General features: G+C 41.8%; 1 protein-coding gene across 1 annotated transcript; it reads left to right on the top strand.

Annotated features, from left to right (window-relative positions):
* The first annotated feature begins 4,540 nt into the window (after positions 1–4,540).
* SYPL2 (synaptophysin like 2) lies at positions 4,541–21,303 on the top strand. Its single transcript, XM_075264352.1, has 6 exons — positions 4,541–5,124; positions 5,212–5,280; positions 10,710–10,840; positions 15,729–15,927; positions 17,760–17,951; positions 20,902–21,303. Exons 1-6 carry the CDS (start codon positions 5,059–5,061, stop codon positions 21,031–21,033), a joined length of 789 nt encoding a protein of 262 aa, XP_075120453.1. The 5' UTR covers positions 4,541–5,058; the 3' UTR covers positions 21,034–21,303.
* The last annotated feature ends 3,147 nt before the right edge of the window (positions 21,304–24,450 follow it).

Genomic DNA, 24,450 nt, shown 5'->3' with positions numbered 1-24,450 from the left:
GTTGTTTGGTTGTGGCATATTGTACAAGTGTTTACATGTTTCCTGGGGACTAAATAAAAAAAAAAAAAACAATAATAAAGTTTTTAAAAGTATAAATCGAAAAAACAAGTTAAAACCCCTATTTCCATTAAATGTAGAAAAAAATCAGTCTGTCCTCAGAACTCACCATATCGACCCCTCCCTGCAGATAGCTGACAGGCCGCTGGAAGCAAGTAGAGTATGCCCATTGTTAATGAGCTCCTCGTACATGTTTTTTTTTCAATATGCAAATTAGCATCTTTGGAGCAACAGCAATGAGTAAGTAAACCTCCCATTTCTGCCCCTCTATCCTCCTTTGATTGACAGGGCCAGACAGTATACCCCTAATCTCGCCTGGCCCTCAGTTCTGTCACACTCATGGCTTTTTAACCCATTGACTTCAATGTGTTACACTCGTTAAACGGAACCTATTGAAGTCAACGGGATTCTGTTTTTCATCGCTGATTCTTACGGGAGTTGTCGTGCTAGAATTAGCGCTGCGTTACTCCGTGTGAATGCCCCCTAATGCAATTTCTAGTAATGATATGATTTATATTCTGCACCGTTTAGCAGTTTCCCCCTCAGCATGATACTATGTGTATTTTGCAGTCCTCTCTTGGTGTTGGTGGGTGCCCTAAACTGCATACTGTTGGTAGAGGAAAAATCTGTGCTATAATCGTCTCTCCTTCACAAAAAGTGCCATGAACTTGCAGGATATTTCTACAAAGAACTGACCTGTACTGATATAAACAAAGGGTTTTGCTTGTGATAGAAAGCTCTAGGATAAGACTACAAGCTGTTTTTTTTTGTCTTATCTTACTCTCTTCATGCCCACTCCTCCCTTCTGCATCGACTTCTATACACATAAGTAATCTAAATCATGATTTGCAGTGTGCCCTTGGCCTTATGCAAGGTTCATACTAGCCTTGGCTCCCCGTTGTTCTGCTCCATTGGAGCATCGGAATAACAGAAGGTAGACCAATAAAATTACAGAAATTTACTATAATGGGGTCCATTGAGTGACTGTTGTTTTTAAACTGAAAGTGTTGGACAAAGTAGCCAAGCAAGCAGGACCTTTTCATCCGCTGATTTTAGGCACACATTGCAATGTGAATGTAGCCTTACAGTGACATCAACAAATGTGACCTAGTCTTACCCTATTAGGCTTAAAATGGTGAAATCCACAGTGCAAATCCAGTAAAGAATAGACATACTGCAGATCTTCTCAGCATGACCTGAATTGCACACAGATTTCTACTGCTATCTGTATATGAAGTTTTGAAAACCTCATATATGCAACGCTATGTAAATTGTCACAGATTTTGAGGTGTAGAATCTGCACTGAAAATCTGTGAAGTATAAATTAACCAATATTTCTAATGTTGTGAGCTGTTACACATATACCTAATGTCATAGACACTGAAGCCAGCCAGGGCCGCAACAGCTGCACTTACCAAAGAAAGACTATGTAAATTCACCTCGTCCCCTTGGTGGGGGGAAACGGAATGCAAGTCTTGACCATCTGTTATCCTGCACAAACGCAGAGAGTTGCTGTTATGCTTAATAAATAATCAGAAAGCTAGATATATACTTTGTTTTGCATAATCACACAACAAATTGTCTCCGGATACTTTATTGAGGTAGTTTTAAGGTACACTACAAGTCATTGACCGCAGCTTCTTAGTTTTTCCACCAAATGTAGACAGAATCCTTTCAAACAGGGTTGGAGTCCTGCAGCAGCACATGGCAGCTTTCCTACTCACACAGAGACAGTGCTCAGCTCTCACAGGTTCTGCTGGCTCTACTAGTTTTTGGGTTAGGCAAGGTTCACATATGCATTCGTGTTTCCTTAGGAAACTCGCGAACCCCATAAACTATAATGGGTCTTTTCATTTTTCTGTGCGAAAAATGCGTAGAGGAAGGTGCTGCTTACATTTTTCATGCAGAGAAGGGAACGGAATCCCTCAATGCTCATATGAACCGAGCCTTAGACAACAGCCTACTTCTGGACTTCCTGTACACTCCTGGGTCTCTGGGCTTAAGCAGCTTTTTTGGTTTTGATTTTTTGATCCAATGCCAAGAGTGGATTGAGCAGAAGGGTGAGAACTTCCTTCCTTCCTTTATATTTCCCATTCCTTTTGCAGCCATTATTGACTCAAACAACCGCAACAAAATCCTCAACAAAAAAAGATGCTTTTCCGCAACGTGGGACCTCAGTCTTAAAGGGATTCTGTCATTGGCAAAACTCATTTTTAACTAAGCATATACTTGCATAGCCTTTAAAAAGGCTATTCCACACCTACCTTTTGTTTGTTAACCCCCTCAGTCCTTTTTGAATTAGCCCGCTTTAATTCATTTCTAATTAGCCAGTAACAAGCATCGGAAGTTCAGTGAGCACTGTGTGCTGTGTGTACACAGAGGGAGGCTGCTGCTGCTGCTCGTCAGCCTCCCCTGCTCTCACCTACCCCTGTTTGCACACAGTGCTCACTGAACTTCCGCTGCTCGTTGCTGGCTAATTAGCATATGAATAAAAGCAGGCTAATTCAAAAACGACAGGGGGGATTAACAAACATAAGGTATGTGTGGAATAGCATTTCTAAAGGCTATGCAAGTATATGGTTAGTTAAAAATTAGTTTTCCCAATGATAGAATCCCTTTTTCACTCAGGTGTGACAGAGAAGAATCAAGCCACAGCATATGTAGGCTGTACTTTGAGAGGTGCAAAAGGCACTAACTATCACAAAACTATTAGGTGCAACAGGGTTACATCTATTTGATTAATCATAGCACCATGGAGTCAGCAACAACAATTAGGCTAAGGCCCCACATAACGGGTCGCAGCCAAAAAGCATTGCCGGAGAAAATGTGGCAGAAACACATACCTATATGGAAACCACCAGCATGTTTATATATACTGTGTGTATATATATATATATATATATATATATATATATATATATATATATAAAACAAGATTTTTTTAAATCACAGCATTTTTGATGCAAGATTATTTTCTTCAATGTGCGGATGGGGGTTAACCAGAATCACATCCACTTTGCTGTTAATGTAAAACACAGTGGTTTTTTGCTGCAGTGTTTGACATGGGCTCATTCACACAGAGTAAACACCAGCTTATTCTGAACGTAAAACACGTTCAGAATCAGCGGCGTATAAAATAGTTCCATTCATTTCTATGGGAGCCGGCATACGAGCGCTCCACATAGAAATGAATGGGCTGCTTTATACGCCGCTGATTCTGAACGTGTTTTACGTTCAGAATAAGTTGGCATTTACTCTGTGTGAATGTGCATTCACACTGAGTAAACGCGCGTGTATTTTTGCAAAATACACGTGTAAAAATAAGACTCCCATTGACTTCAATGACATTTTACAGGCGTATTTTTACACGTGTAAAAAATATCATTGAAGTCAATAGGATAGCAAAATTTACAAGTGTAATTTTACTCTACAATATAAGCTAGCGTTTACTAAGTGTGAACTTAAGTCTGCAAAGTTCTCCTCTGCAGACTTTCTTCTTCAGTTCTATGTTACATAAACGTTTCTGTAGGTATAATTGACATGCAGTGATTTTCATGTGACTGTTTTGGAAATTGCATGATTTCCGCTGTAGTTATTTTCCTGCAATGTATTTATGGGATTCTCTAGAATCCCATTCACTTTGCAGGGACTGGAGCCCTGTCCTTAAAGTAGCAGCAGCGTGTAAACAGTGCAATGTATCAACAGCATGATCATCTGTAGGGCAATGAATACTTATTATTTTTCTGTAGATTATCAGCACCTTCTGCTATTCCAATCTACATAACTAACTTGCAGGTACAAGGATTATTTAGTTATAACTACTCATGATACTCTCATGATGCTTCTAGTACCATAGGCCAAAATTATTTGCAGTTGCTTCAGACTGAAACTTTGCATCACTTCTGTTCTCTATTCTTGTCTTGCACTTGTTCTTATAGCTGATGGTGTATTTTTTCAGCAATATAATGGACTCCTTATAGTGAGGCAATAGAAACTGCAACAGACTACAAGATTGGCACTGGTGTCACTTCTGTTTTTTGGGCCTGTTGCTAGCCGGTGCCAAATACATTTCCTGCTGCTCAACAAATTCAGTGCTTGTTCAGAATATTTCTTAAAGGGGCCTGAAGAATCCTTATGAATAATTACAATAGAAAACAGTGACTGTTACCTTGATTTCTTTTAAAGCTATTTAACAGTTGTCTGTTCACCCTGCCACAATTGTGCTGTACATTATATCAACTGACTGTGTCATATTCTGTGACAGATCATCAGCTGTTCAATAGTAGAGGCAGCTATTGTTTATTCATTTCCAGTAATATCATTGCTTCGTAGACCTTAAGTATGCCAGTGCCCCCCATTCCAAGTAAAGAAGCCCTCAGTGTCACCTCCCACCAGCTGGACTGATGACTGCTTATGTCCTGTTTTGGGATGGGTGTGCATAGGGATCAAGTATCCTTTGCATTCACACTGCTCCACTCTAAACAAGGATTTTTTTGTCAGTGCACAGGGAAAGAAAGGGAGCACGTAGGTGAGTGTTGGAGAGTGGGTAGGGAGGGGGCAGAAGGATAGATAGGCAAGGGCACTGAGCCAGGGAGAAGAGAAGTACAGGCATAAAGGAATAATTCACATATAGCTAGATATAGTCATATGTATAAAGGGTGCACATTCAGTTAGAAATTTGGTATATGTAAACTTTTGATTGTTTTATGTCACAAGTGTAACAGCTGAATTACAGAACGCAAAAGTGGAAGAAGAATACCAAAGTGGAAATGCAAAAAAGGATTTATAGAAGTTGAAAAGCCAAAGTACATCTAAATCCAGAAGACTAGCTAGACCAGGTTACACATTTAGACAGAGAGGGCTAAAATCATACTGCAGTAAAGTACCCAGCTGTAAAGACCCCAAGAAGCAGCCATACAACCACTATCTGGGAAACGGAAACACGTTTATTTGGATATTTGGATTTCATTCATCTATTCTGGAAAACAGTAAATCGGGAACATGTCTACAGCAGTGTCATCTTCAACGATGGACAGAGAAGGGGGCCACACAGGCTTTGCCTTCAAGGTAGCGCAAGAGGGTGGACATTATGAGTGGTGTAGTCTATTCAATGTGAATAATCTAGATAATGAAATCTCACCCCTGATTCACTAGAATCCGCTGCCAGGTCTGCGTTGGAAGCGTCTGGAAGAGCCACTTGGATTCATTAAGTTGCTGGAATGGGTAAGAAAAGCTTATTTCCTAACCTGTTCCTATAAGGAGAATATCACATTAACATGTCTAGTGTCATATTCATACCTAGCAATGAGATCTTGATGTATATTAGATCTAGTCATGTAAAGAAATCATTGAAAACCTGTATACTATAAAGCTGAACACTGAATGTTCTTACCAGAGCTCTTGATATGAACTACTACAGTCAAGTATGTTAGTTCTTTTAATTCTTATGTGATCTTAAGGAACGCAACTTTTTCCACAAATTCCGTTTGGATTACAAATGAACAATTTGTAAAGATACATTGTAAGTGGCTACGGGGCATGAAAAGATATTGTACATTTGACAACCAGTGACAGCCTCAGCTGTTCCTGCACTCAAACGGTGAAAACTACTCTGTATACACAGAAATTACTGTCACTATAAGGAAATGGGATATCTTTCTCATGGGTAAGACCTGATGCCAACCACCTACTAGTATTGGTCTTTTCTACTATGTTTGCATTCGCACTTCTTTTACACAATATTGGGTATTTCTGCTCCCAGCCCCCAACTTGGATGGCCCTATATGCCAATCACAAATAGCTGCTCTCACATTTCACTGCAGTTCAGGAATCTCTCCCAGTCAGTAACCTTTCTACCATCTCCATAGCCCACATGCTTGGGATCACTCAGCAGTCATCTTGTGCCAAAGAGTGTTCATATTTCAACCATATATTCTGTGTTGTACACGTATCTTTCACATCCAATAACTAAGATAACAAAATCATGTTTAGCGGATAATGGTGGTCTATAAGGGGTTGTCCAGGACCTGAAGGTAATTGATACTAATGACCTTTCCACAAGGGAGGTCATCAGCATGACAAAGGTCAGGTTTCGACATCCGGACCCATCCTGATCAGATGTTATGGACGGTAAAAGCCATATACTAGGTATATGGCGGCTGCAGTTCAAACGCCACTTCTACACTGTATGGACCTGAAGCTCCGTGCACTGTAGTGATTGCGCCAGGAACTTCAGCCCCACTCTTGTGAATAAGAGTAGGCCTGCTTCTGGCCATACACATAGTAGAAGGCTACTGGCACCTGATACATTTGATCGGGACCGGGTCCATGTGTCAGACCACAAACGATAGGTCATCAGTATCAATTGCCTTTAGTTCCTGGACAACCCCTTTAATAGCTAAATCAAATATACTAAATGGTGTATTGTAACATGTTTTTAACCACTATTTGGAAATTAGCCCCTTTTCTTTATATAATTGTACTTAGCTTTAATATTTAACATCTATATTATTATTTGAGCAAAAGGAAACCTGGACATGAATTGGTAGAAATAAAACAAATATGGTGTTACAGAGGTAGAAGTTATGGCTTGCAGTGCATGTACCATACGTGTTCATAGCAAACCCACATAAATTGGGGTCATGACATAGTGCATATACCCTGTTTCCCTGAAAATAAGACACCCCCCCCCCCCCCTTCACCTTCTGGATCACATACAACCAGCAGTTATGCTGGGGCTCCGCTAAGGAAGCATCAGCATGACTGCCGATTGTTCCCCGCTCCAGCCGCTGCATAAGACATCCCCCGAAAATAAGAAAGGTCATATATTTTGTTTGATAATTAATTATAAGAGACTGTCTTATTTTCGGGGAAACAGGGTATGTATGACCCCCCACTAGCCTTTTTGTGGTTTTCTGTGTAATATACAGGCCACAATAAATGTATCATTAGTGGTAACTAAAGAAAAGTGTATGCAAAACCTATTAGATTGTTTTCTTGTTTTCCTTCATAATGTATAAATGGCTATATGTTGCAATATATTTTTATTTCTAAAGCCGCAATGCAGAGTATGGGTCAGTAAAAACAGGATTGCTATCCGTGTGTTATTCGTTGTTTTCACTGACTCTTACATTGAAAATGAATTGACAGAGCCAGAAATATGGACAGGTATAGGAACAGCTCTGTATTTTGCGGCTCCTCAATTTGATCTGGACACACATCCCATTGAAATATATGGGTACGTACTTGTATGCATTTGAGAATCTGCAGTTGTGGATAAAATGTAGTGTCGTATGGATGAGGCCACAAAGGTTGATGGTTGGGATCTGACGCATCAATAGACTTAAAAATAAAATCTCATATTTCGATCATTATTACAACATTCCCTTAAACTTGTTCAGGAGTTCTCCCGAAGACAACAGTAATAAGAATAGTCACTTTTACAGTAGAGATAGAAAATTGACCTACACTTGCCTAAACCTTCACAAACTGTTAAGAAATGTAGTTTAGTGCTATTAAATGTTTTACCTGTCTCTACACTAAGCTTTTTTGAGATTGAAATGGGAGTACGGCCCATGGGTTCTTCTACAGTAATAACAGCAGGAATAAATGTATTATGACATAATCATCCTGAAATGAATATGTGCTAAACAGTGGCATAACTAGGAATGACTGGGCCACAAGGCGAACATTTGACATGGGGTACCCCTCACCCTGTCCAACCCAACCCTCCTCCCGCGCGCACAAACAACATTCCTGAACACAGTATTATTCCCCATAGTGGCCCCTGCACACAGTATTATGCCCCATAGTGCCCCCTGCACACAGTATTATGCCCCATAGTGGCCCCTGGACACAGTATTATGCCCCATAGTGGCCCCTGCACACAGTATTATACCCCATAGTGGCCCGTGCACGCTATATTATGCCCCATAGTGGCACCTGCACACAGTATTATGCTCCGTAGTGGCCCCTGCACACAATATTATGCCCCATAGTGGCCCCTGCACACAGTATTATGCCCCATAGTGGCCCCTGCACACAGTATTATGCTCCGTAGTGGCCCCTGCACACAATATTATGCCCCATAGTGGCCCTTGCACACAATATTATGCCCCATAGTGGCCCCTGCACACAGGATTATGCCCCATAGTGGCCCCTGCACACAGTATTATGCCCCATTATGGACCACCCATGAACAATTATTGCACTCTGGGACCTTTTCAGACTCTAGAGTATAATGATTGAAGACCCAGTGGTGTTTTTTATGTTCCCTCACCCAACCCCATATAGTGATAGCAGTGTTTGTGTTATTCGCAGGCCTGTGGCCTTACTTACCGATCCCCTTTCCTGCTCACAGCCGTCTCCGCAGAACGGGAAGTGCCGACGGTGATGAGCACGAGTGAGGATCGGTAAGTAAATAGGGCACGTTACCTGCTTGAGTTACTGTGGTCAACGGCTTATTAAACAAAAAAAATGTATCAGGGGCCGCTGCGCCCCCTAATGTTCCAGGCCCTGTGGCAGCCGCTAGCGCACCTATCCCGGTGATTACACCTCAGGTGTTAAATATGCTGAGTATTATAGTAATGGCTCTGTGATACACCTAATTCCAGGGACCACAATATCAACTAGTGAAGAGATCGGCAGTTTTTGAATGATTTTAGTTGAAATGTAGGTGACTAGTAGTTCCAACTGTCCATGACAGTAACGCTGAGGCTACATGGTTCTTGTGCACCCAGAGAGCACCATGTCCCCCTAAGACACCTTGACTACGACAAGTGAATAGTGTCAATTCACCAAAAAGGTAAAGCAATGATAATTTTTTTTGTGACTCAACAACACAGTGGTCGAATTGTGATCCCTTTCACTTGCATTAGTGGAAGTGTCTCAAGGCACATGGCAATCTTTGGTTGCGCAATAGGAGTTGCCACCAAGATCATTGTGTAGGTGCAGCCTAAGAGTATTTTGGTGTTACTGTACTGTTTTCTTTAGTCTACTGCAATATCCTGCCCTGGACTTTCTTATCTCTTCCTCCCTGGTGTTTTTCCTTACCCCTTTCTCTGTTTTATCCCCTTTCCTCTTCATCCTTGCAGTCTCTTGGTTCAGGGGTCTCTGTACTCACAGCTCCAGCTGTCTCTCCAACAGTCTCCTCCTCTTCCTTTAGGCATATTTCCTCCCCAGATAGTTTGGCTAAATGATACTCCTGCAGAGTGATGGAATGGACAAAGGGGACACCGGCTAAGGGACAGGGGTTGAGGTGACTCTCTCAGAGGGGCTAAAGTCAGTCCGTAGAGTTCTGTATATTGCATTACAAGAGATGAAGATCCCTAGTAGTACTATAATAGTACGGCCCACATGCTCTACATGTCCTGGTAGACTTCACACTTTAGTAGCACTAATATTTTTAAGTATGACTGGCTATTTGGATATGTTCAATGTGTGCATTCATTATTTGTATAATCACATCCATAACAACCTTAGTACAGGAAATTCAGCTTTTCATACAGAGTTGTAACTGATAATATTCATATTACTTTTACATAGCAAAAACTTGTTAGAAACAATGCAAAAAATTACAACATTCTAAAATCTTGGGCGTTTAGAGATACTAATGCATGTTGTGTCTGTACATGTTGTCATCTGCTTCACACATTTCTTATAACTGACCTGTGCTCAGGATCAGTTATTTAGGGGCCATCCTGGATTAGTGATATTTGCTAAGCGCATTAATATGTGATCACAATTTCAATATTGATTTATTACAATTTTTAGAAAAAAGTGAATATCACACAAAAGAAGATGCATAATGCATAAACTAAAACCTTTTGGTGAGAAGACATGGTATATGTGTATAAACTGACTTGAAAGAATGAAAAGAATATGCAAATCTGTGTCCCGTGATGTTAATTTAGGGAGACAGTGCCTTAGTCATGCAGCCCACTAGGGGGCGCTCCCTTTAACATTATGCCCGACACTGACCTGGTAAAATCCCACATCATTGCAGCAAAGGACTCTGGAAGGTTGGGCATGATGTTAAAGGGAGCGCCCCCTAGTGGGCTGCATGACTGAGGCACCGTCTCCCTATATTAACATCATGGGAGACAGATTTGCATATTCTTCCCATGATCCCTCACAGTGGAGCGCAAATGGCTTGATAAGTCTCCACACACCTATATGGTGGTCTCTCCCTAAGGAGTGACAATATCCCCTTAACTTGAAAGAATGAAATAAGTCATGTCCTAGAGGTACAGTTTTGTAGTATGTTTAGCTTATGAAACAGATGGTCTTAGTGGAAGTTAGCCATGTATATACTGTAGCTGCATTGCTTTGCTTTTGATATGTTTTCCTTGTGTTATCCACTTGGGAAAAGCAGAGTACAGGACGTTATAGTCACAGTTTATGCAATATATAATCCGATATCTACACATATAAGAATTGCATAGAAACATATTTTACTTTACAATTTAATTCTTCAGCCACATGAGTGCATATCTATAACAATTATGTCAATATGTACAGCTGGCATTGTGTAGTAAATAAGAAATATGTTGTTTGTCCTTTAGATATCATGTTTTCTAACACATGTCCTTTAAGGACTCCATAGTTAATCTAATGCTTATTCAATCTCCTGTCCTTCTTGTTTCAATTCCCAGCTCTTTGCCATCTTTGCCTTTGGAACTTGTGGTTCTTTCATTGGAGAGACAGCAGCAGTCGTGATGTGTAAGGTTTCAGAAACACAGACAGACACAGATCTCATTTCTGTGCCTTTTTCATACCCTTTCAGGTAATATATTAGCATTTTCATTTGACTCTCTGACATAACAGAATACACAGAGTTATTTCTGTCTGCTTTGTCCCGCGATTAATGGGTATGTCTATGTCCAGTTTACAATTTATATATGTATATATAACAGAGCAGACATAACATTAAAACTACTGATATGTGAATAGCATTGATTATCCTATTATAATGGCATCTCTCAGGGAGTGAGATATGTGAGTATGAGCAGTGTATGACTGGGATGTCTAGGGCCCACCAGTGGAATCAACTCAAGGGGCCCACCCTACTTCTAGCATACTCCTGTCCATATGATTATACCTCCCGTATATAAAATGGTTTATCACCTTTCTAATATTGATGGTCTATCATTAGGACAGACCATCAATATTACATCTACCCCTGCAGTTCAGCTGTACCAAAACAGGTCAGAAGTCATATAACTCACCCGCCATATGGGCACAACTGCAGTACTTAAACCCATCACTACACACTATGGCAAGCGAGCAGCGTGACTCCTGGAATTGTTAACATTACCTGTAACTACACTGTCCTGGGAAAACTGATCTGCAAGGGCCCCAGATGTTGGACCCCAGCAGATGTAATAATTATGGCCATCTATGTTAGAAAGGTATGCAGGGAGGTTTAAATTAAAATGGAAAAAAAAAAAGCATACTCGCATGTCCGCGAGGCTCCACTGTCCACCATCAGTTTCCATTCAGTCTTGTGCTGATATCTTACTGCCAGGAGTCTTGCAGCTTATTTGACCGTTGAGATCAATTAGCGGCCTCAACAGCTGCTGGTGAGTGACTTGTGACGTGTGTAAGTGTTGTCACCAGTCCCTCTCTAGCGACATTTGAGGACAGTTATTGCTCTCTACGGTCAAATGGGCGCAGGATTTCAAGCAATAAGGTGACAGCATGAGTCCGGCTATGGACACTGGCAGGGGATAACAGAGCATCGGCGACAGGTGAGTAGGTTTTTTTTATATATTTTACACCAACCCAGCCACCTTAGGGGTCGCTCCAATTTATGGACCTCTTTAAAGCAATTATCCAGGTTTAATTTTTTTATGACCTATCCTCAGGTTCAGTAGGGAGTTGTCACACAGCCTGATCAGCTGTACAGAGCTGCTTCCAATGCCCGTCCTGTTCACAATACGAGCCTGAAAGCAGAAAGCTAACTGCAGTGATGGCGCCCAGCCACTATACAGTTCTGCTTCTGGTCTCGTTTTTTTGTATACTGGACGGAAGCGGCTCTGTACCATGCCAGCGGATGAGTGTTGGCTCCCTAACAATCAGGTACTTATGGCCTATCATAAGGATAGACCATAAAAAAAATAAGCCTGAGCAATCCCTTTGATACAACCCACTTCTCCCCAGTTCTGGGATCCAGTTGTATTTTCAACAACCGGATTGGCAGAACTGGGGAGAACCTGGCTACTGTGTTGACTTACAGAGCCATGCTCCTGCCTTAGGCCTCCAACTTTAGCCTTCAATGGGCCCTGACTACTGCACATTTTGCGACATCGTGACGTAATGTGCGATGCACGGGGGACCCCTGGAGAGCTGAAGGGGAAGCGGAGATGGGTAAGACTGGGTTCACACTAGCGTTGGTGTCCGTAGCTAATGTCCGTGGAAGATTTTAGCATCGGACACTAGCTGTGTCCGTTTACAATTTCCATTATTTTAAATGGGATATTATGTAGTGTCCTTTAGTGTCCATGTGTGTCCTTAAGTGTCTGTTTACAAAGATGTCCAATTTTGCATGCGGACAGCAAAATCCTACATGTAGGACCAACGTTAGAATGAACCTGGCCTTAGTTGAAAGAGGCCATTATCGGCTGGAGTAAGCTGGTAACGGCTTATTAAAGAAATCAGTAGGGCCCCCTAAAGGCAATGTGTCCACTAGGGGATTCACCAGTACCTCAGTGGGCCAGTCCGATCCTAAGTGTGAGTACACACAGTGAAGCACAAGCCAATCAGGTTGTGTCTAAAGCTCCTCCCACTCGAAGTGCCCAACAACTAGACAGAGAAGTCAGAACATTTTCAAAATGTCAGGTTATCTGGTGTTCCAAGTATGCAGTGGTTAGTATCTACAAAAGGTTGCCCAAGGCAACTGATGACAAAATTATGGGCCCACTGATGTGCTTAAAGAGGTATTCCCATGACGCTTGTTCACTAACCTGCAGGCTGTTGTGCTCTCTTCAATTCCTGCTTTTCTCGGCACATAGGTGGGCGGGGTTTCACTTGCACGGGATGGGTTGTAAATGAATTACCACAGTGTGAAGTTGATGTAGCAGAGCTGGATTTGAGTCAGTTTGCATTACATACAGAGGTAACAGACTCCCTATCTCCCTTATCAGCCAAATTCAAATAAACCGAATGATAAGAGCTCAGAAATCCCGGAGCTCTCACCTCCCCTATCTGAGAAGCTCCGCTGCTTATCAGTCACAAACAGCTCAGAGCTGCTCCCAGCCCCTCCCTCCCTCCCTGAAAGCAGGCAGCTACATCACTTGACAAATGAGCAGATAATCCCAAGGGCCATAGAAACTGAGTGTAAACAATGAAGTGAATAAATTAAGATAGCGGCCAAACAAAGCAGTTTTGATAAAGCAATGCATTTAGGAAAAGTCTTAAATCCACATAAACTAGCAGTATAGATAAAATCCTTGTGATGGGACAACCCCTTTAAGGAACAATAGCAAGTTCATCTAATTCAATCCCACAGAAGAACTACTGTAGCAAAAATAGCTTTTTTTGGTGTGAGTTATAATGGAAATCTACGCAAGTTCCTAATTGGCATAGGTCTCCATTCTGGCGCAAGGTCTTTATTAAGACTAGCATATGAAATGTCACTCTTAATAAAATTGCCCTATTGTGCCTTACCCCACTGAAAAAAAAAATGTTCAGAAATAATTTTTGCCTTTGCCTCTGAATTTCATAGACCTCAGTTCAATCAAAAATATGAAGGATGTGTTGGAGTATGAGCTATGAAAAACACACTTCACAGCTTACATGCCTTAAAGGGCACCTGAGTTTTCATGAAAAGTTAAAATATGTACAGGGTCTTGCTTGGCAGTCTGCCCCCTCTTCCACCCCATTATATTTACCATCCAGGCTTCTACTGGCAAGATGGCCCCTTCCTCTAATGATCCTGCAGGATGCGAGCTCTTCTCCAGTGTGCGCACTTCTGCTGGTAATTCACCTGCGTGGATGCGCAGTAAAGCTAGATCATAGCTGGAAGAGAAGAACTCGCATATACTGAATCAGTACAGGAGGAGGAGGGGCCATCTTACAAGAAGAATAAGTATATAATATGGGTCAGGGGTTGGGCTGAGTAGGTAGGTAAGGGCGGGATAGCTACAGAGATAGAGAGGGGGTGTATGGGAGGTGGGGAGTGAGGAAGGAGGGGGGAATAAGATGAGAGGGGTTAGTGAGGAAGTTACATAGCAGGAAGTTGAACCATGTAATCAAAAGCAGAGATAACAGCAGCTCCCAGAGTCACCCAGAAACCACGCGATAAACACGGATTCACGGATTGCGGACCTCATAGACTCTAATGGGGTCGGCTGGGTTTTCACCTGGTTTCTGCCCAAAAAGGGCGGAAAAATGCAGAGAGCGTAGTACTGGTTGCAGGACTTTTCTGTCCGCATTTTTAAAGTGGAATGGGAAATGGAATCCCCGCTCATAGACTGGGCGCAGATGTGAACCTAGGCTAAATTAGCTAGAAGGGAGACCTCTTTTGGCCTGAACTTTAGAGAGGATTTTCAGGCAAAAAACAGACATATTTTTTATTAAAGTGAATGAGATGTTGGTCCAGAATCACATGCTCTATGAAATGAGACTAAGTTGTCAGAAAAGTTAGTAACTATTTAAAGAATTTGCTACAAATTTATTGGTGCCACATACCACAGGACACCTCCAGAAGTCTTGTAGAGTCCATGCTCATGACAGGTTAGAGTCACAATATCTGAAGGAAAGCACATTTATACAAGAACAGAGTACCAAACACTCTATTCCTGTATACATGTGCTTACCTTCAGATATATTGTGTTATACCATACCTGATGAAGGGACCTAGCAGTCCCGAAAGCTTGCAATCTGTCATTATTTTGTTAGCCATTAAAAAAAGTATCAACTGCTGAGAACTCTCAGTCTTTACACTTCAGTTCTTCCTACATCAGATAATCATACAACCCCTTGTGTAAAGACTAAACCTCTAGAAGAAAAATCACAGTGGCAATATCTGTCTAGTCATTAAAGGGATATTTCCACCTTAGACAGAACCGCAGCAGCAATGCATCGTGTTATTTCCCGTAACGCTTTTCAAAGAACATCCGCAGAGGTTTCATGCAGAAGACCTATCTGCAGGATAGGCCATCGATATGTTCAGCTGTTCTAGCAGCCTCCAGGGGCCAGAAGCTGCTAATGGACCGTGAGTACATGCATCAGCGCTCCTATTCAGGTAATAGGAGCAGCTCAGCAGCCCCAATCACTCCATAGCAGTGGTTCAGGGAAATTGCAGTGCTGCTCCAATTACTTGAGTAGGGGTAATTCTGCACGCACTTCCAGTCCACTTATCTGTGCGGGATTCGGGTGTTGGACCTGAAAGTTCACCTCTCAATATGAGCGATCAGTTTGGAATCAGAAAACACCTTCAAATATTGGCAATATTAAACAGCAGTGGAGAAAGATAAGAAAATGTGTCTTGACTGTTTGATAGTATTAGCAAATCCGCCATAATATGTTTATAGTTCATTTTCCTCATTTGTTAATAATTTAGTAGCATGCATACATCGTTACATACAGTAGAAAACATAATAATAGCTCTTTATATGCTCACCTCTACTACTGGATTATGTATCTGACTGTATTTTTGCACATATTTTTAGGCTGTATCGGCAGCGCTACGAGATGCCACCCTGTGGCGAAACTGAAAGTCGGATTTTGCACCTCTCAGGGGATTTCTCTGCACCAGCTGAATTCTTTGTTACTTTGTCAGTGTTTGCTTTCTTGTATTCCATGTTTGCGCTGGTAATTTACTTGGTCTTCCATGAACGATACACTCAGATAAAGAGAGTACCAATTGTGGTAAGTGGCTCAAGTGAGATGAATTGTTAGGGGACTAAATAATATTCCAAAAAAGCAGAATTAGGAAACATTGTAATATAGTCCAAATATGCATTCATAATTCTGCAGGTTGTCTTTGACAGGCAGATTCCTAACAGCTTAGCTGAGTTCCTATAATGAAGTGGGATAAATAGCTCTACCATCAGATGATAATCAGATGACTGATGGGCTCAAGAACTGAATACAAACAAGACAGATTAAACATACAGTACAGACATACAGTATGTTAAGTCACTGGCCTAAAATGTGTTATCAAAGGGGACTATATACAGGACTTTAAAATTTATAACCTATTCTTAATATAGTTTACCAATATCATTATCGTAGCCAGCACCCCACTGATCAGCAGTTTAAAGAGGCCATGGAGTTCAGGCAATCAGTCACATCTGCAAGGTAATGTACAGTGGAAGGGGGTGCAAATCCACATATCTGTGTTGATGCTCAGTCCCATTCAAATGAGTAGGACGGAACTGCAGTGCTAAACACAGTCACTATACAATGTATGGCACTGCGCTTGGTAAGCAGTGATAACTGCAGCACTTATCTGGGGAGAAGAAAATTTTCAAGCAACCTCGAAAACGTAAAAATAAAATGTGAGTGCAAATCCAAAAAGAGGGTGGCAATATCTCCAAGAATTAAGTAGTTAAGAATAAAATGGTAAGCACTAGAGATGAGCGAGTACTGTTCGGATCAGCCGATCCGAACAGCACGCTCCATAGAAATGAATGGATGCACCTGGTACTTCCGCTTTGACGGTGGCCGGTCGCTTAACCCCCCGCGTGCCGGCTACGTCCATTCATTTCTATGCGAGCGTGCTGTTCGGATCGGCTGATCCGAACAGTACTCACTCATCTCTAGTAAGCACTTATCTGAATATGGTACCTTCTTCAAACAGCAGCGGTGAGGGGGCTTTCCTCACCACTCAGTGTCATGGCTGGGCAATAAGAAACGCCCCCTCTAACAGTATAGTGCTACACACAGTACTGTCAGGAGGGGCGTTCCTCACAGACTGTCATAAACGCCCTTCTGACAGTGAAGAGCTACGGTAACGGCACCGATAGCTCTTCACCAGGGGCACATAATGGGAAAGCTGATAGTGTGCTGAATTCCAGCGGTATATAAAACCACAGGTGCCCCAGGGCATGAAAGGTCCTCTTTAAATCACAGCATTTCCTCTGCAGTTTTTTTTTTTTCTGTTTCATCAGAATCCCATCAACTTTGGAGGTACTGTAAAACGCAGCGGTTTTTGCACTACACAGCATTTACACTACATGCGGCCCCGACCTTAAGATACTTTTCAATATACTGTACTATCCTAATGGATTCCTCTATTCCCCAATATTGAGGCTACCCAACAGCTATTCCTGCTTCCACCTCAGCTTGATGATTTGCCATCCATATTGATAACACCTGGCAGATGTGAACTACCATGGATGTTTTTTGGTCATAATATGTATCATTGTAACAGAAGAGAATACAGGTGGTGAATGGTGGGAATTGATTCAAGGGAGAGCAGTCTGCAAGCGACTTATATAGAATTTTTTCTTGTTTTTCCATTTCATTGATATGTGCCTGCCTAAAGACGCTTCTTTAATAAAGAGAAAGACCTAATAAGTATAATATCTGAAAAATATTAGTTTTTTTTTTGCATTGGTTCTATTGTTTTCTATTGTATTGCTTATGTTTATAACATGTTGCATTTCACTGTTATGTAGTTTATTTACACTTGAACTGCTCTACTGATCAAGTACCAATGATTTACATTATGTTTATTTGTTTATGCCATTTTGCAGGATTTCTGTGTGACAGGTGTCTTTGCCTTCTTGTGGCTTGTAGCCGCATCAGCTTGGGGAAAAGGTCTCATGGATGTGAAATTGGCTACTCACCCATCTAGTATCCTGTCATCCATGCCAGTGTGCCAGCAAGAAAATGTATCCTGCAGCGCTGGTGTTACCCCATTCTATGGCCTTGCTAATATATCTGTGGTAAGAATCTGAAATAAGTAACATGGTGTGCAGTATGTTATATATGGATTCTCTACATCATGCTATAGATAACATTTGGTAAGTGTGTACATATTTTGCATTGAGGCCCAGGAACTTAAAATTTCTCCTCTGACTACACCTAAAATGTACACAAAAGGAAGCATTACGATTGTGTTTTCTTTTGTAGGGCAGGGGTGTCAAACTCATTTTGGCTGTGGGCCACATCAGCTTTATTATTGTCTTCCAAGGGCTGTTGTAATTCTGCAACTATATAAATGTAGCTATGTCTGTTAGGCATAGTCATAGCCTGTTGAAGGCTACCATAAGGCTGAAGGCAACCTTAATCGTGCTCCACATAAGTAATGTTATTACTTGCAGGGGCAGAATTACTGTACAGTGCCCCCACCCACCCACCCCACAGGTAATAGCTCTCCCACATAAATAATGCTATTAACTGTATCCGTAATAGTGCCCTAATAATCCCCAGTGATTTAGCTGACAGGATAGCCCTCCTCTTGCCCACAGACTGTGTGCATCTTCTATTTTTCTCCCAGAGCCCAAGTCTATGATACTGCTAGAAGGAAAATAGAAGATGCTCGCAGACTGTGTGCAATAGGGGGTCCCACCCGCTGCATCATTGCTCTATTAGTACATTAATTGTACGCTTTGAGCATGAGGGGGAAGTTGGGCAAAGGCATCCAAAAGTGCCCCTAATACTATGGGGACTGCAGGAGATTTACAGGCCGTGGTTTAGGGCAGACAGCAGTGCAGCTTTCCACTCACTGTTAGCACTCCACCGCTTGCCAGTGTCGCCTCCTCAGGGACTCTGAGCTGCCTCTTGGCAGATGCGGCCCTACCGGCAGCCACAAAATACAAGACCGTGGATAGGATTTGGCCCGCAGGTTTTGTGTTTGACAGCTGTGGTGTAGGGGAAAAGATATAGTATACAGATGTTTTGCGACCAAATCAAAGTGAACACATGGTCTTAAAGCATTCAGAATGAAATTAAAATTTTTCTAGAATAGATAATATGTAATAAACCTTTTGATGTTAATGATCATATGTATATAAAGATGTTCTCCTAATAGGGTAATTTCTCTTGGGTTGTGAGGTGCAATAAAACTATGTGTGAGTTGATATGGTAGGCGTTCCTAGGCAAAGATAACTATATGGTGTATTAATAATACCTCCATATATGCAACACATTTTGGCGCTTATAATATAATAAAATTACAAAAGTAGAGCCAAAAGGATTCTGTGTGGCGTTAATATGCTATGTTCTCATTCATGTGTCTTTATTCCCTTTGGCATAGCTATAGAATAACACCATCAGAAGGGTCAATTTTGTGTTCACATCTTCCTGGGACAGACAGGCGCATTGATCAGCTATATGTGAACTAGTCAAAACTGACATTCCTGGAGGTTTACAATGGTTTAGTGGATAACATGTTCACTATATGGATTGGGGTACTACTGAGGTATACACTCACCGGCCACTTTATTAGGTACACCTGTCCAACTGCTCGTTAACACTTAATTTCTAATCAGCCAATCACATGGTGGCAACTCAGTGCATTTAGGCTGGTAGACATGGTCAAGACAATCTCCTGCAGTTCAAACCGAGCATCAGTATGGGGAAGAAAGGTGATTTGAGTGCCTTTGAACGTGGCATGGTTGTTGGTGCCAGAAGGGCTGGTCTGAGTATTTCAGAAACTGCTGATCTACTGGGATTTTCACGCACAACCATCTCTAGGGTTTACAGAGAATGGTCCGAAAAAGAAAAAACATCCAGTGAGCGGCAGTTCTGTGGGCGGAAATGCGTTGTTGATGCCAGAGGTCAGAGGAGAATGGCCAGACTGGTTCGAGCTGATAGAAAGGCAACAGTGACTCAAATAGCCACCCGTTACAACCAAGGTAGCCAGAAGAGCATCTCTGAACGCACAGTACGTCGAACTTTGAGGCAGATGGGCTACAGCAGCAGAAGACCACACCGGGTGCCACTCCTTTCAGCTAAGAACAGGAAACTGAGGCTACAATTTGCACAAGCTCATCGAAATTGGACAATTGAAGATTGGAAAAACGTTGCCTGGTCTGATGAGTCTCGATTTCTGCTGCGACATTCGGATGGTAGGGTCAGAATTTGGCGTCAACAACATGAAAGCATGGATCCATCCTGCCTTGTATCAACGGTTCAGGCTGGTGGTGGTGGTGTCATGGTGTGGGGAATATTTTCTTGGCACTCTTTGGGCCCCTTGGTACCAATTGAGCATCGTTGCAACGCCAAAGCCTACCTGAGTATTGTTGCTGACCATGTCCATCCCTTTATGACCACAATGTACCCAACATCTGATGGCTACTTTCAGCAGGATAATGCGCCATGTCATAAAGCTGGAATCATCTCAGACTGGTTTCTTGAACATGACAATGAGTTCACTGTACTCCAATGACCTCCACAGTCACCAGATCTCAATCCAATAGAGCATCTTTGGGATGTGGTGGAACGGGAGATTCGCATCATGGATGTGCAGCCGACAAATCTGCGGCAACTGTGTGATGCCATCATGTCAATATGGACCAAAATCTCTGAGGAATGCTTCCAGCACCTTGTTGTATCTATGCCACGAAGAATTGAGGCAGTTCTGAAGGCAAAAGGGGGTCCAACCCGTTACTAGCATGGTGTACCTAATAAAGTGGCCGGTGAGTGTATACTGATGATATCCAAAGACCATTGTAGAAACTAATAGATGCCATAATAATGCCCTTTTGGCATCTCCCAGGCAGGTATACACCAGTATACCTATTCTTTCTGTATAATTGCCTACAACAAAATAATACAGTATATGGGCTGGCTACCTTTTTTTGGTATTAAAAACATCTGCATTGATCTTTACAACATTTTGCAGTGTTATCCTATATTACTCTTATCTTTTTTTCTTGATTTTACCGACAGCTCTTCGGATTTCTGAATTTTTTTATCTGGGCAGCCAATGCGTGGTTTGTATTCAAGGAAACTGCATGGAACAAGCAGGCAACCAATAAAGAGGATTCTGTGGAGCGTGGGGAGGCTGAAGATCTCCAGTGATCACTTATTACTTCTCATCTAGATCAAGAAGTCTCTCTAACTGCGACTCACAATTTGCTCATTAGAGTGGACTTCTCCATAGACTGTCTTGAATTTACATATTATTGTTCTGCATTTTGATGCAGGTCCTAAGTCGTTTTGAACTAAAAACAATCCACTTCAGTACAATAATTTTTCCATCTTTCTGCTTTCCAAGTCATTAATCCATCTGAAAGTTGTTACCTCTTTTGGTGCTATTTATTAAATAAAACAATGTCCACTTTCTCTTGATGTTCAGACTCTTGCCTTATGCCTGCCACTTGTGAAGATGCTAGGAATATAGGAGTGTATCAGGAAATTAGCAGGGATTTTACCAATTTAGTCATCTAAATTCATCACAATTTCCGATTCAAGTTAAAGCAATAAACTATACACTTTTCATGTCTTACTCAATGGAGCGTGGCTTGTTAGTAAATGATGAATTTCGTGTCTCTTTAAACACTTTTGTGCCATTTTAAATCATTGGCTCACTTTGTGCCACAAGTGAGGGATAATAAGTGTGGAGCTGTGCACGTTCAGCAGCAGTATATCTATTGTCTGACCCTTTTTAAATACTTATTTGTGCTGAACATGGAGGCTATAAAATTACAAAAAAAAAAAAAAAAAAGATTCCCCTCTCCCAGGCCTTCTGTTTCCAGCCAATCACAGACCATCAACCATGATCTCTTCAGGAATGGTACATGACTAGTCTTAGTCTCGTGCGGTTTGTTTGTGAAGAGGTCACAGTTGAGGCTGATACAAGTGAGGTGTCACTGCTGACATCAGTCAAGGGGCTGGAAACAGAACCATGGAGCTTCCAACACTGAAAACGGGAGACTTAGGAGTGTTAAGTATTTTTTTTTTTATTGCCACTATGTTCAGTCCAAATTAATCTGTTATAAAAGGAATCCTTTAAGGGCTCGTTCACATCTGCGGCCCGGTCTCCGTACTTAGGTTTCCGTTTCCTGCCTAAAACAGAGGCAGGAGACGGAAACCTGCAGGAGACTTTCTCACCCATTCATTTGAATGGGTGAGAAAGCTGTCCGGCCGTGCGCGGCAGTGAGCGTTTTGCGCTCTCCGCCGCGAAACCGGGTTTTATAATCCGGACACAGAGTCGGACATGCAGTACTCTGTGTCCGGATAAAAAAATCCGGTTTCGCGGTGGAGAGCATAAAACGCTCACCGCCGCGCACGGCCGGACCCGGTCTATGGTTTCCGTCTTCTGCCATGCAGAAGACGGAAACCATAGAACGGAGACCCCAAACGCAGGTGTGAACCCAGCGTTAGCCAGAATTCAGGTGCATTTATCTTCACTAAAGTGCTTCCTTCTTCTTTTATCCCCCTAACAATTACATTTAAAATTGTAAAAATTCTCCCAAAAATGCCACTTTTTTTTAAAATTAAGGATTTTAATTTATCTGGTGCCTATGTATATTTTAACCCTATAGTAATCAAACAGATCGGCAGTGGAGGTCCTAAGAGACTTTGTCAACCACAGTATAACTGCAAATGTAAAACATCAGGCTCTCATTGCAACCAATGAGATCATCATTGAGTCCTAGTGAGGTTAACAAGATGCTGTCATATCAGGGCAGAAAGCAAGTTTTTATTAAAGTGGATAGCATTTAGAGAGATATTGATATATAGCGATGTGACGCCCAGGTATGCATGCTACAGTTACATTCACACAGGGCACACAGGAAGACCCAGCCATTATCCCCTATTTTGTGGAAAAGGAGTACATGTTCTAGTGGGGAAATCCCTTTAAGAATCAGCATATCTTAGGTTTTTGAGGCAGAGTTTTTCCGTGAGGACTTGTTTTTTTTTTTCATTATGAGACAAAGTTTTTATTGGTACTATTTTAAAGGTACAAACTATTATATAGCTTTTTAACTTTTTTACAGCTAGTCAGGACCCCTACATGTGGCTCCCCTCCTCCTGAGGGCAACAGATACTAATGGGTACTCATAGCAACATGAAGGTCATAACATTTAAAACACTTGCTACCGGGGCTAAAATGTATCACTGGTAGCAACATTAATGTAAGATCTTTATCAACAGAACATATATTTAATCTGATGTGTCCCTTCTATTAATATTAAATGCGGCTTAATGCCAGAAACCATTTTTGAAATCTTCAAAAGGTTTTCGGCTTTCGTTACACCTTGTATAGTATACTGAAAGCAGCAAATATTAAAGGGGTATTCCCATATCCCTTGCTCACCAGTCTTTGCTGCTGCAAAGACTTCTTTATTCCTGGTTTTCAACGTCAATTGGTGGGCAGGGTTTCATATGCAAAGCCACATTGTCCAACTACCTCCAGTTTAGCTCCGCCCCCAAATTAGCGTGTAGCTTCGCCCACCACATAACGTGATCCTATGGGATGACTGACGGGCCTGTGATGTCATCAAAGGTCCTATAACACCTGGATTTAGCTTGTTCTATATAGAGTCAGCTAAATCCTAGTGGCCTAAGGGACTGGGTCCTTCTGCCCACTAGCTTTTAGCCTGCTCTATTTAAGAAATCTAAATCCTAGTGAGCAGAGGGACCAGGTCCTTTAGGCCACTAGGATTTAGACTGTTTTATATAAGATAGCAGCACTCATTTTCCCCCTCCTTTATCTGACAGCAGGAAGCTAGGACACGTGTGGTGCAGACACAGGAACAGCTACAGACACTGGCTCGCTCCCGTGCACTTAGCCCCCCTCCCCCCCTGAGAGCAGGCAGCTATGTAACTTGGGAAATGAGCAGATAATCCCAAGGGCCATAGAAACGCAGTGTCAACAATGAAGTGAATAAATTAAGATAGGGGACAAACAAAGTAGTTTTACTGAAGCAATGTATTTAGGAAAAGTCTTAAATCCACATTAACAAGCAGTATAGATAGGATCCTTGTTATGGGATAACCCCTTTAAATCAAGAAAGTAAAGAAGCAGCCTCGGTGTTTGGTTGCTCCTGATTGGAGTTGCTGGATGGAGGACCTATCTAGTCTCCTCTCTAGTGAATGGTCTAGAATGGAGATGCTGGAGGAAAGAACTAACAGAAGTAACTCCATTCTAGACAATCTACTAATGGGGTAACTAGATTGGATTTGCCAGGGTTAGGACTTGCTAGAACCAACTCAAGGCTGGAAAGTTCATCTCTGAAATGACTAGACAGGAGTCGCTCCCAAGAACTTCATTTTAGTCACCTCACTACAGGATAGGTCAGAGTGAAGTTTCTATGGGGAGGGTCTTGTGAGAAAAGACACATTTGCAGGCATATATATATATATTTGCATATAACTTATGGGTGTCATATATGTGTATAAATATACAGTATATCTGTATATGTATATCTTATTCTTGCAGCAAACATACTCGGCACCTTGCACACCACATCGGAAATATGTCTGAGCAGG

Source organism: Leptodactylus fuscus, chromosome 2 (genome assembly GCF_031893055.1).
Source record: "Leptodactylus fuscus isolate aLepFus1 chromosome 2, aLepFus1.hap2, whole genome shotgun sequence".
In the NCBI taxonomy this organism is placed as follows: domain Eukaryota; kingdom Metazoa; phylum Chordata; class Amphibia; order Anura; family Leptodactylidae; genus Leptodactylus; species Leptodactylus fuscus.
The sequence above is the reverse complement of the archived record's forward strand: the minus strand, read 5'-3'. Positions and strand labels throughout refer to the sequence as shown.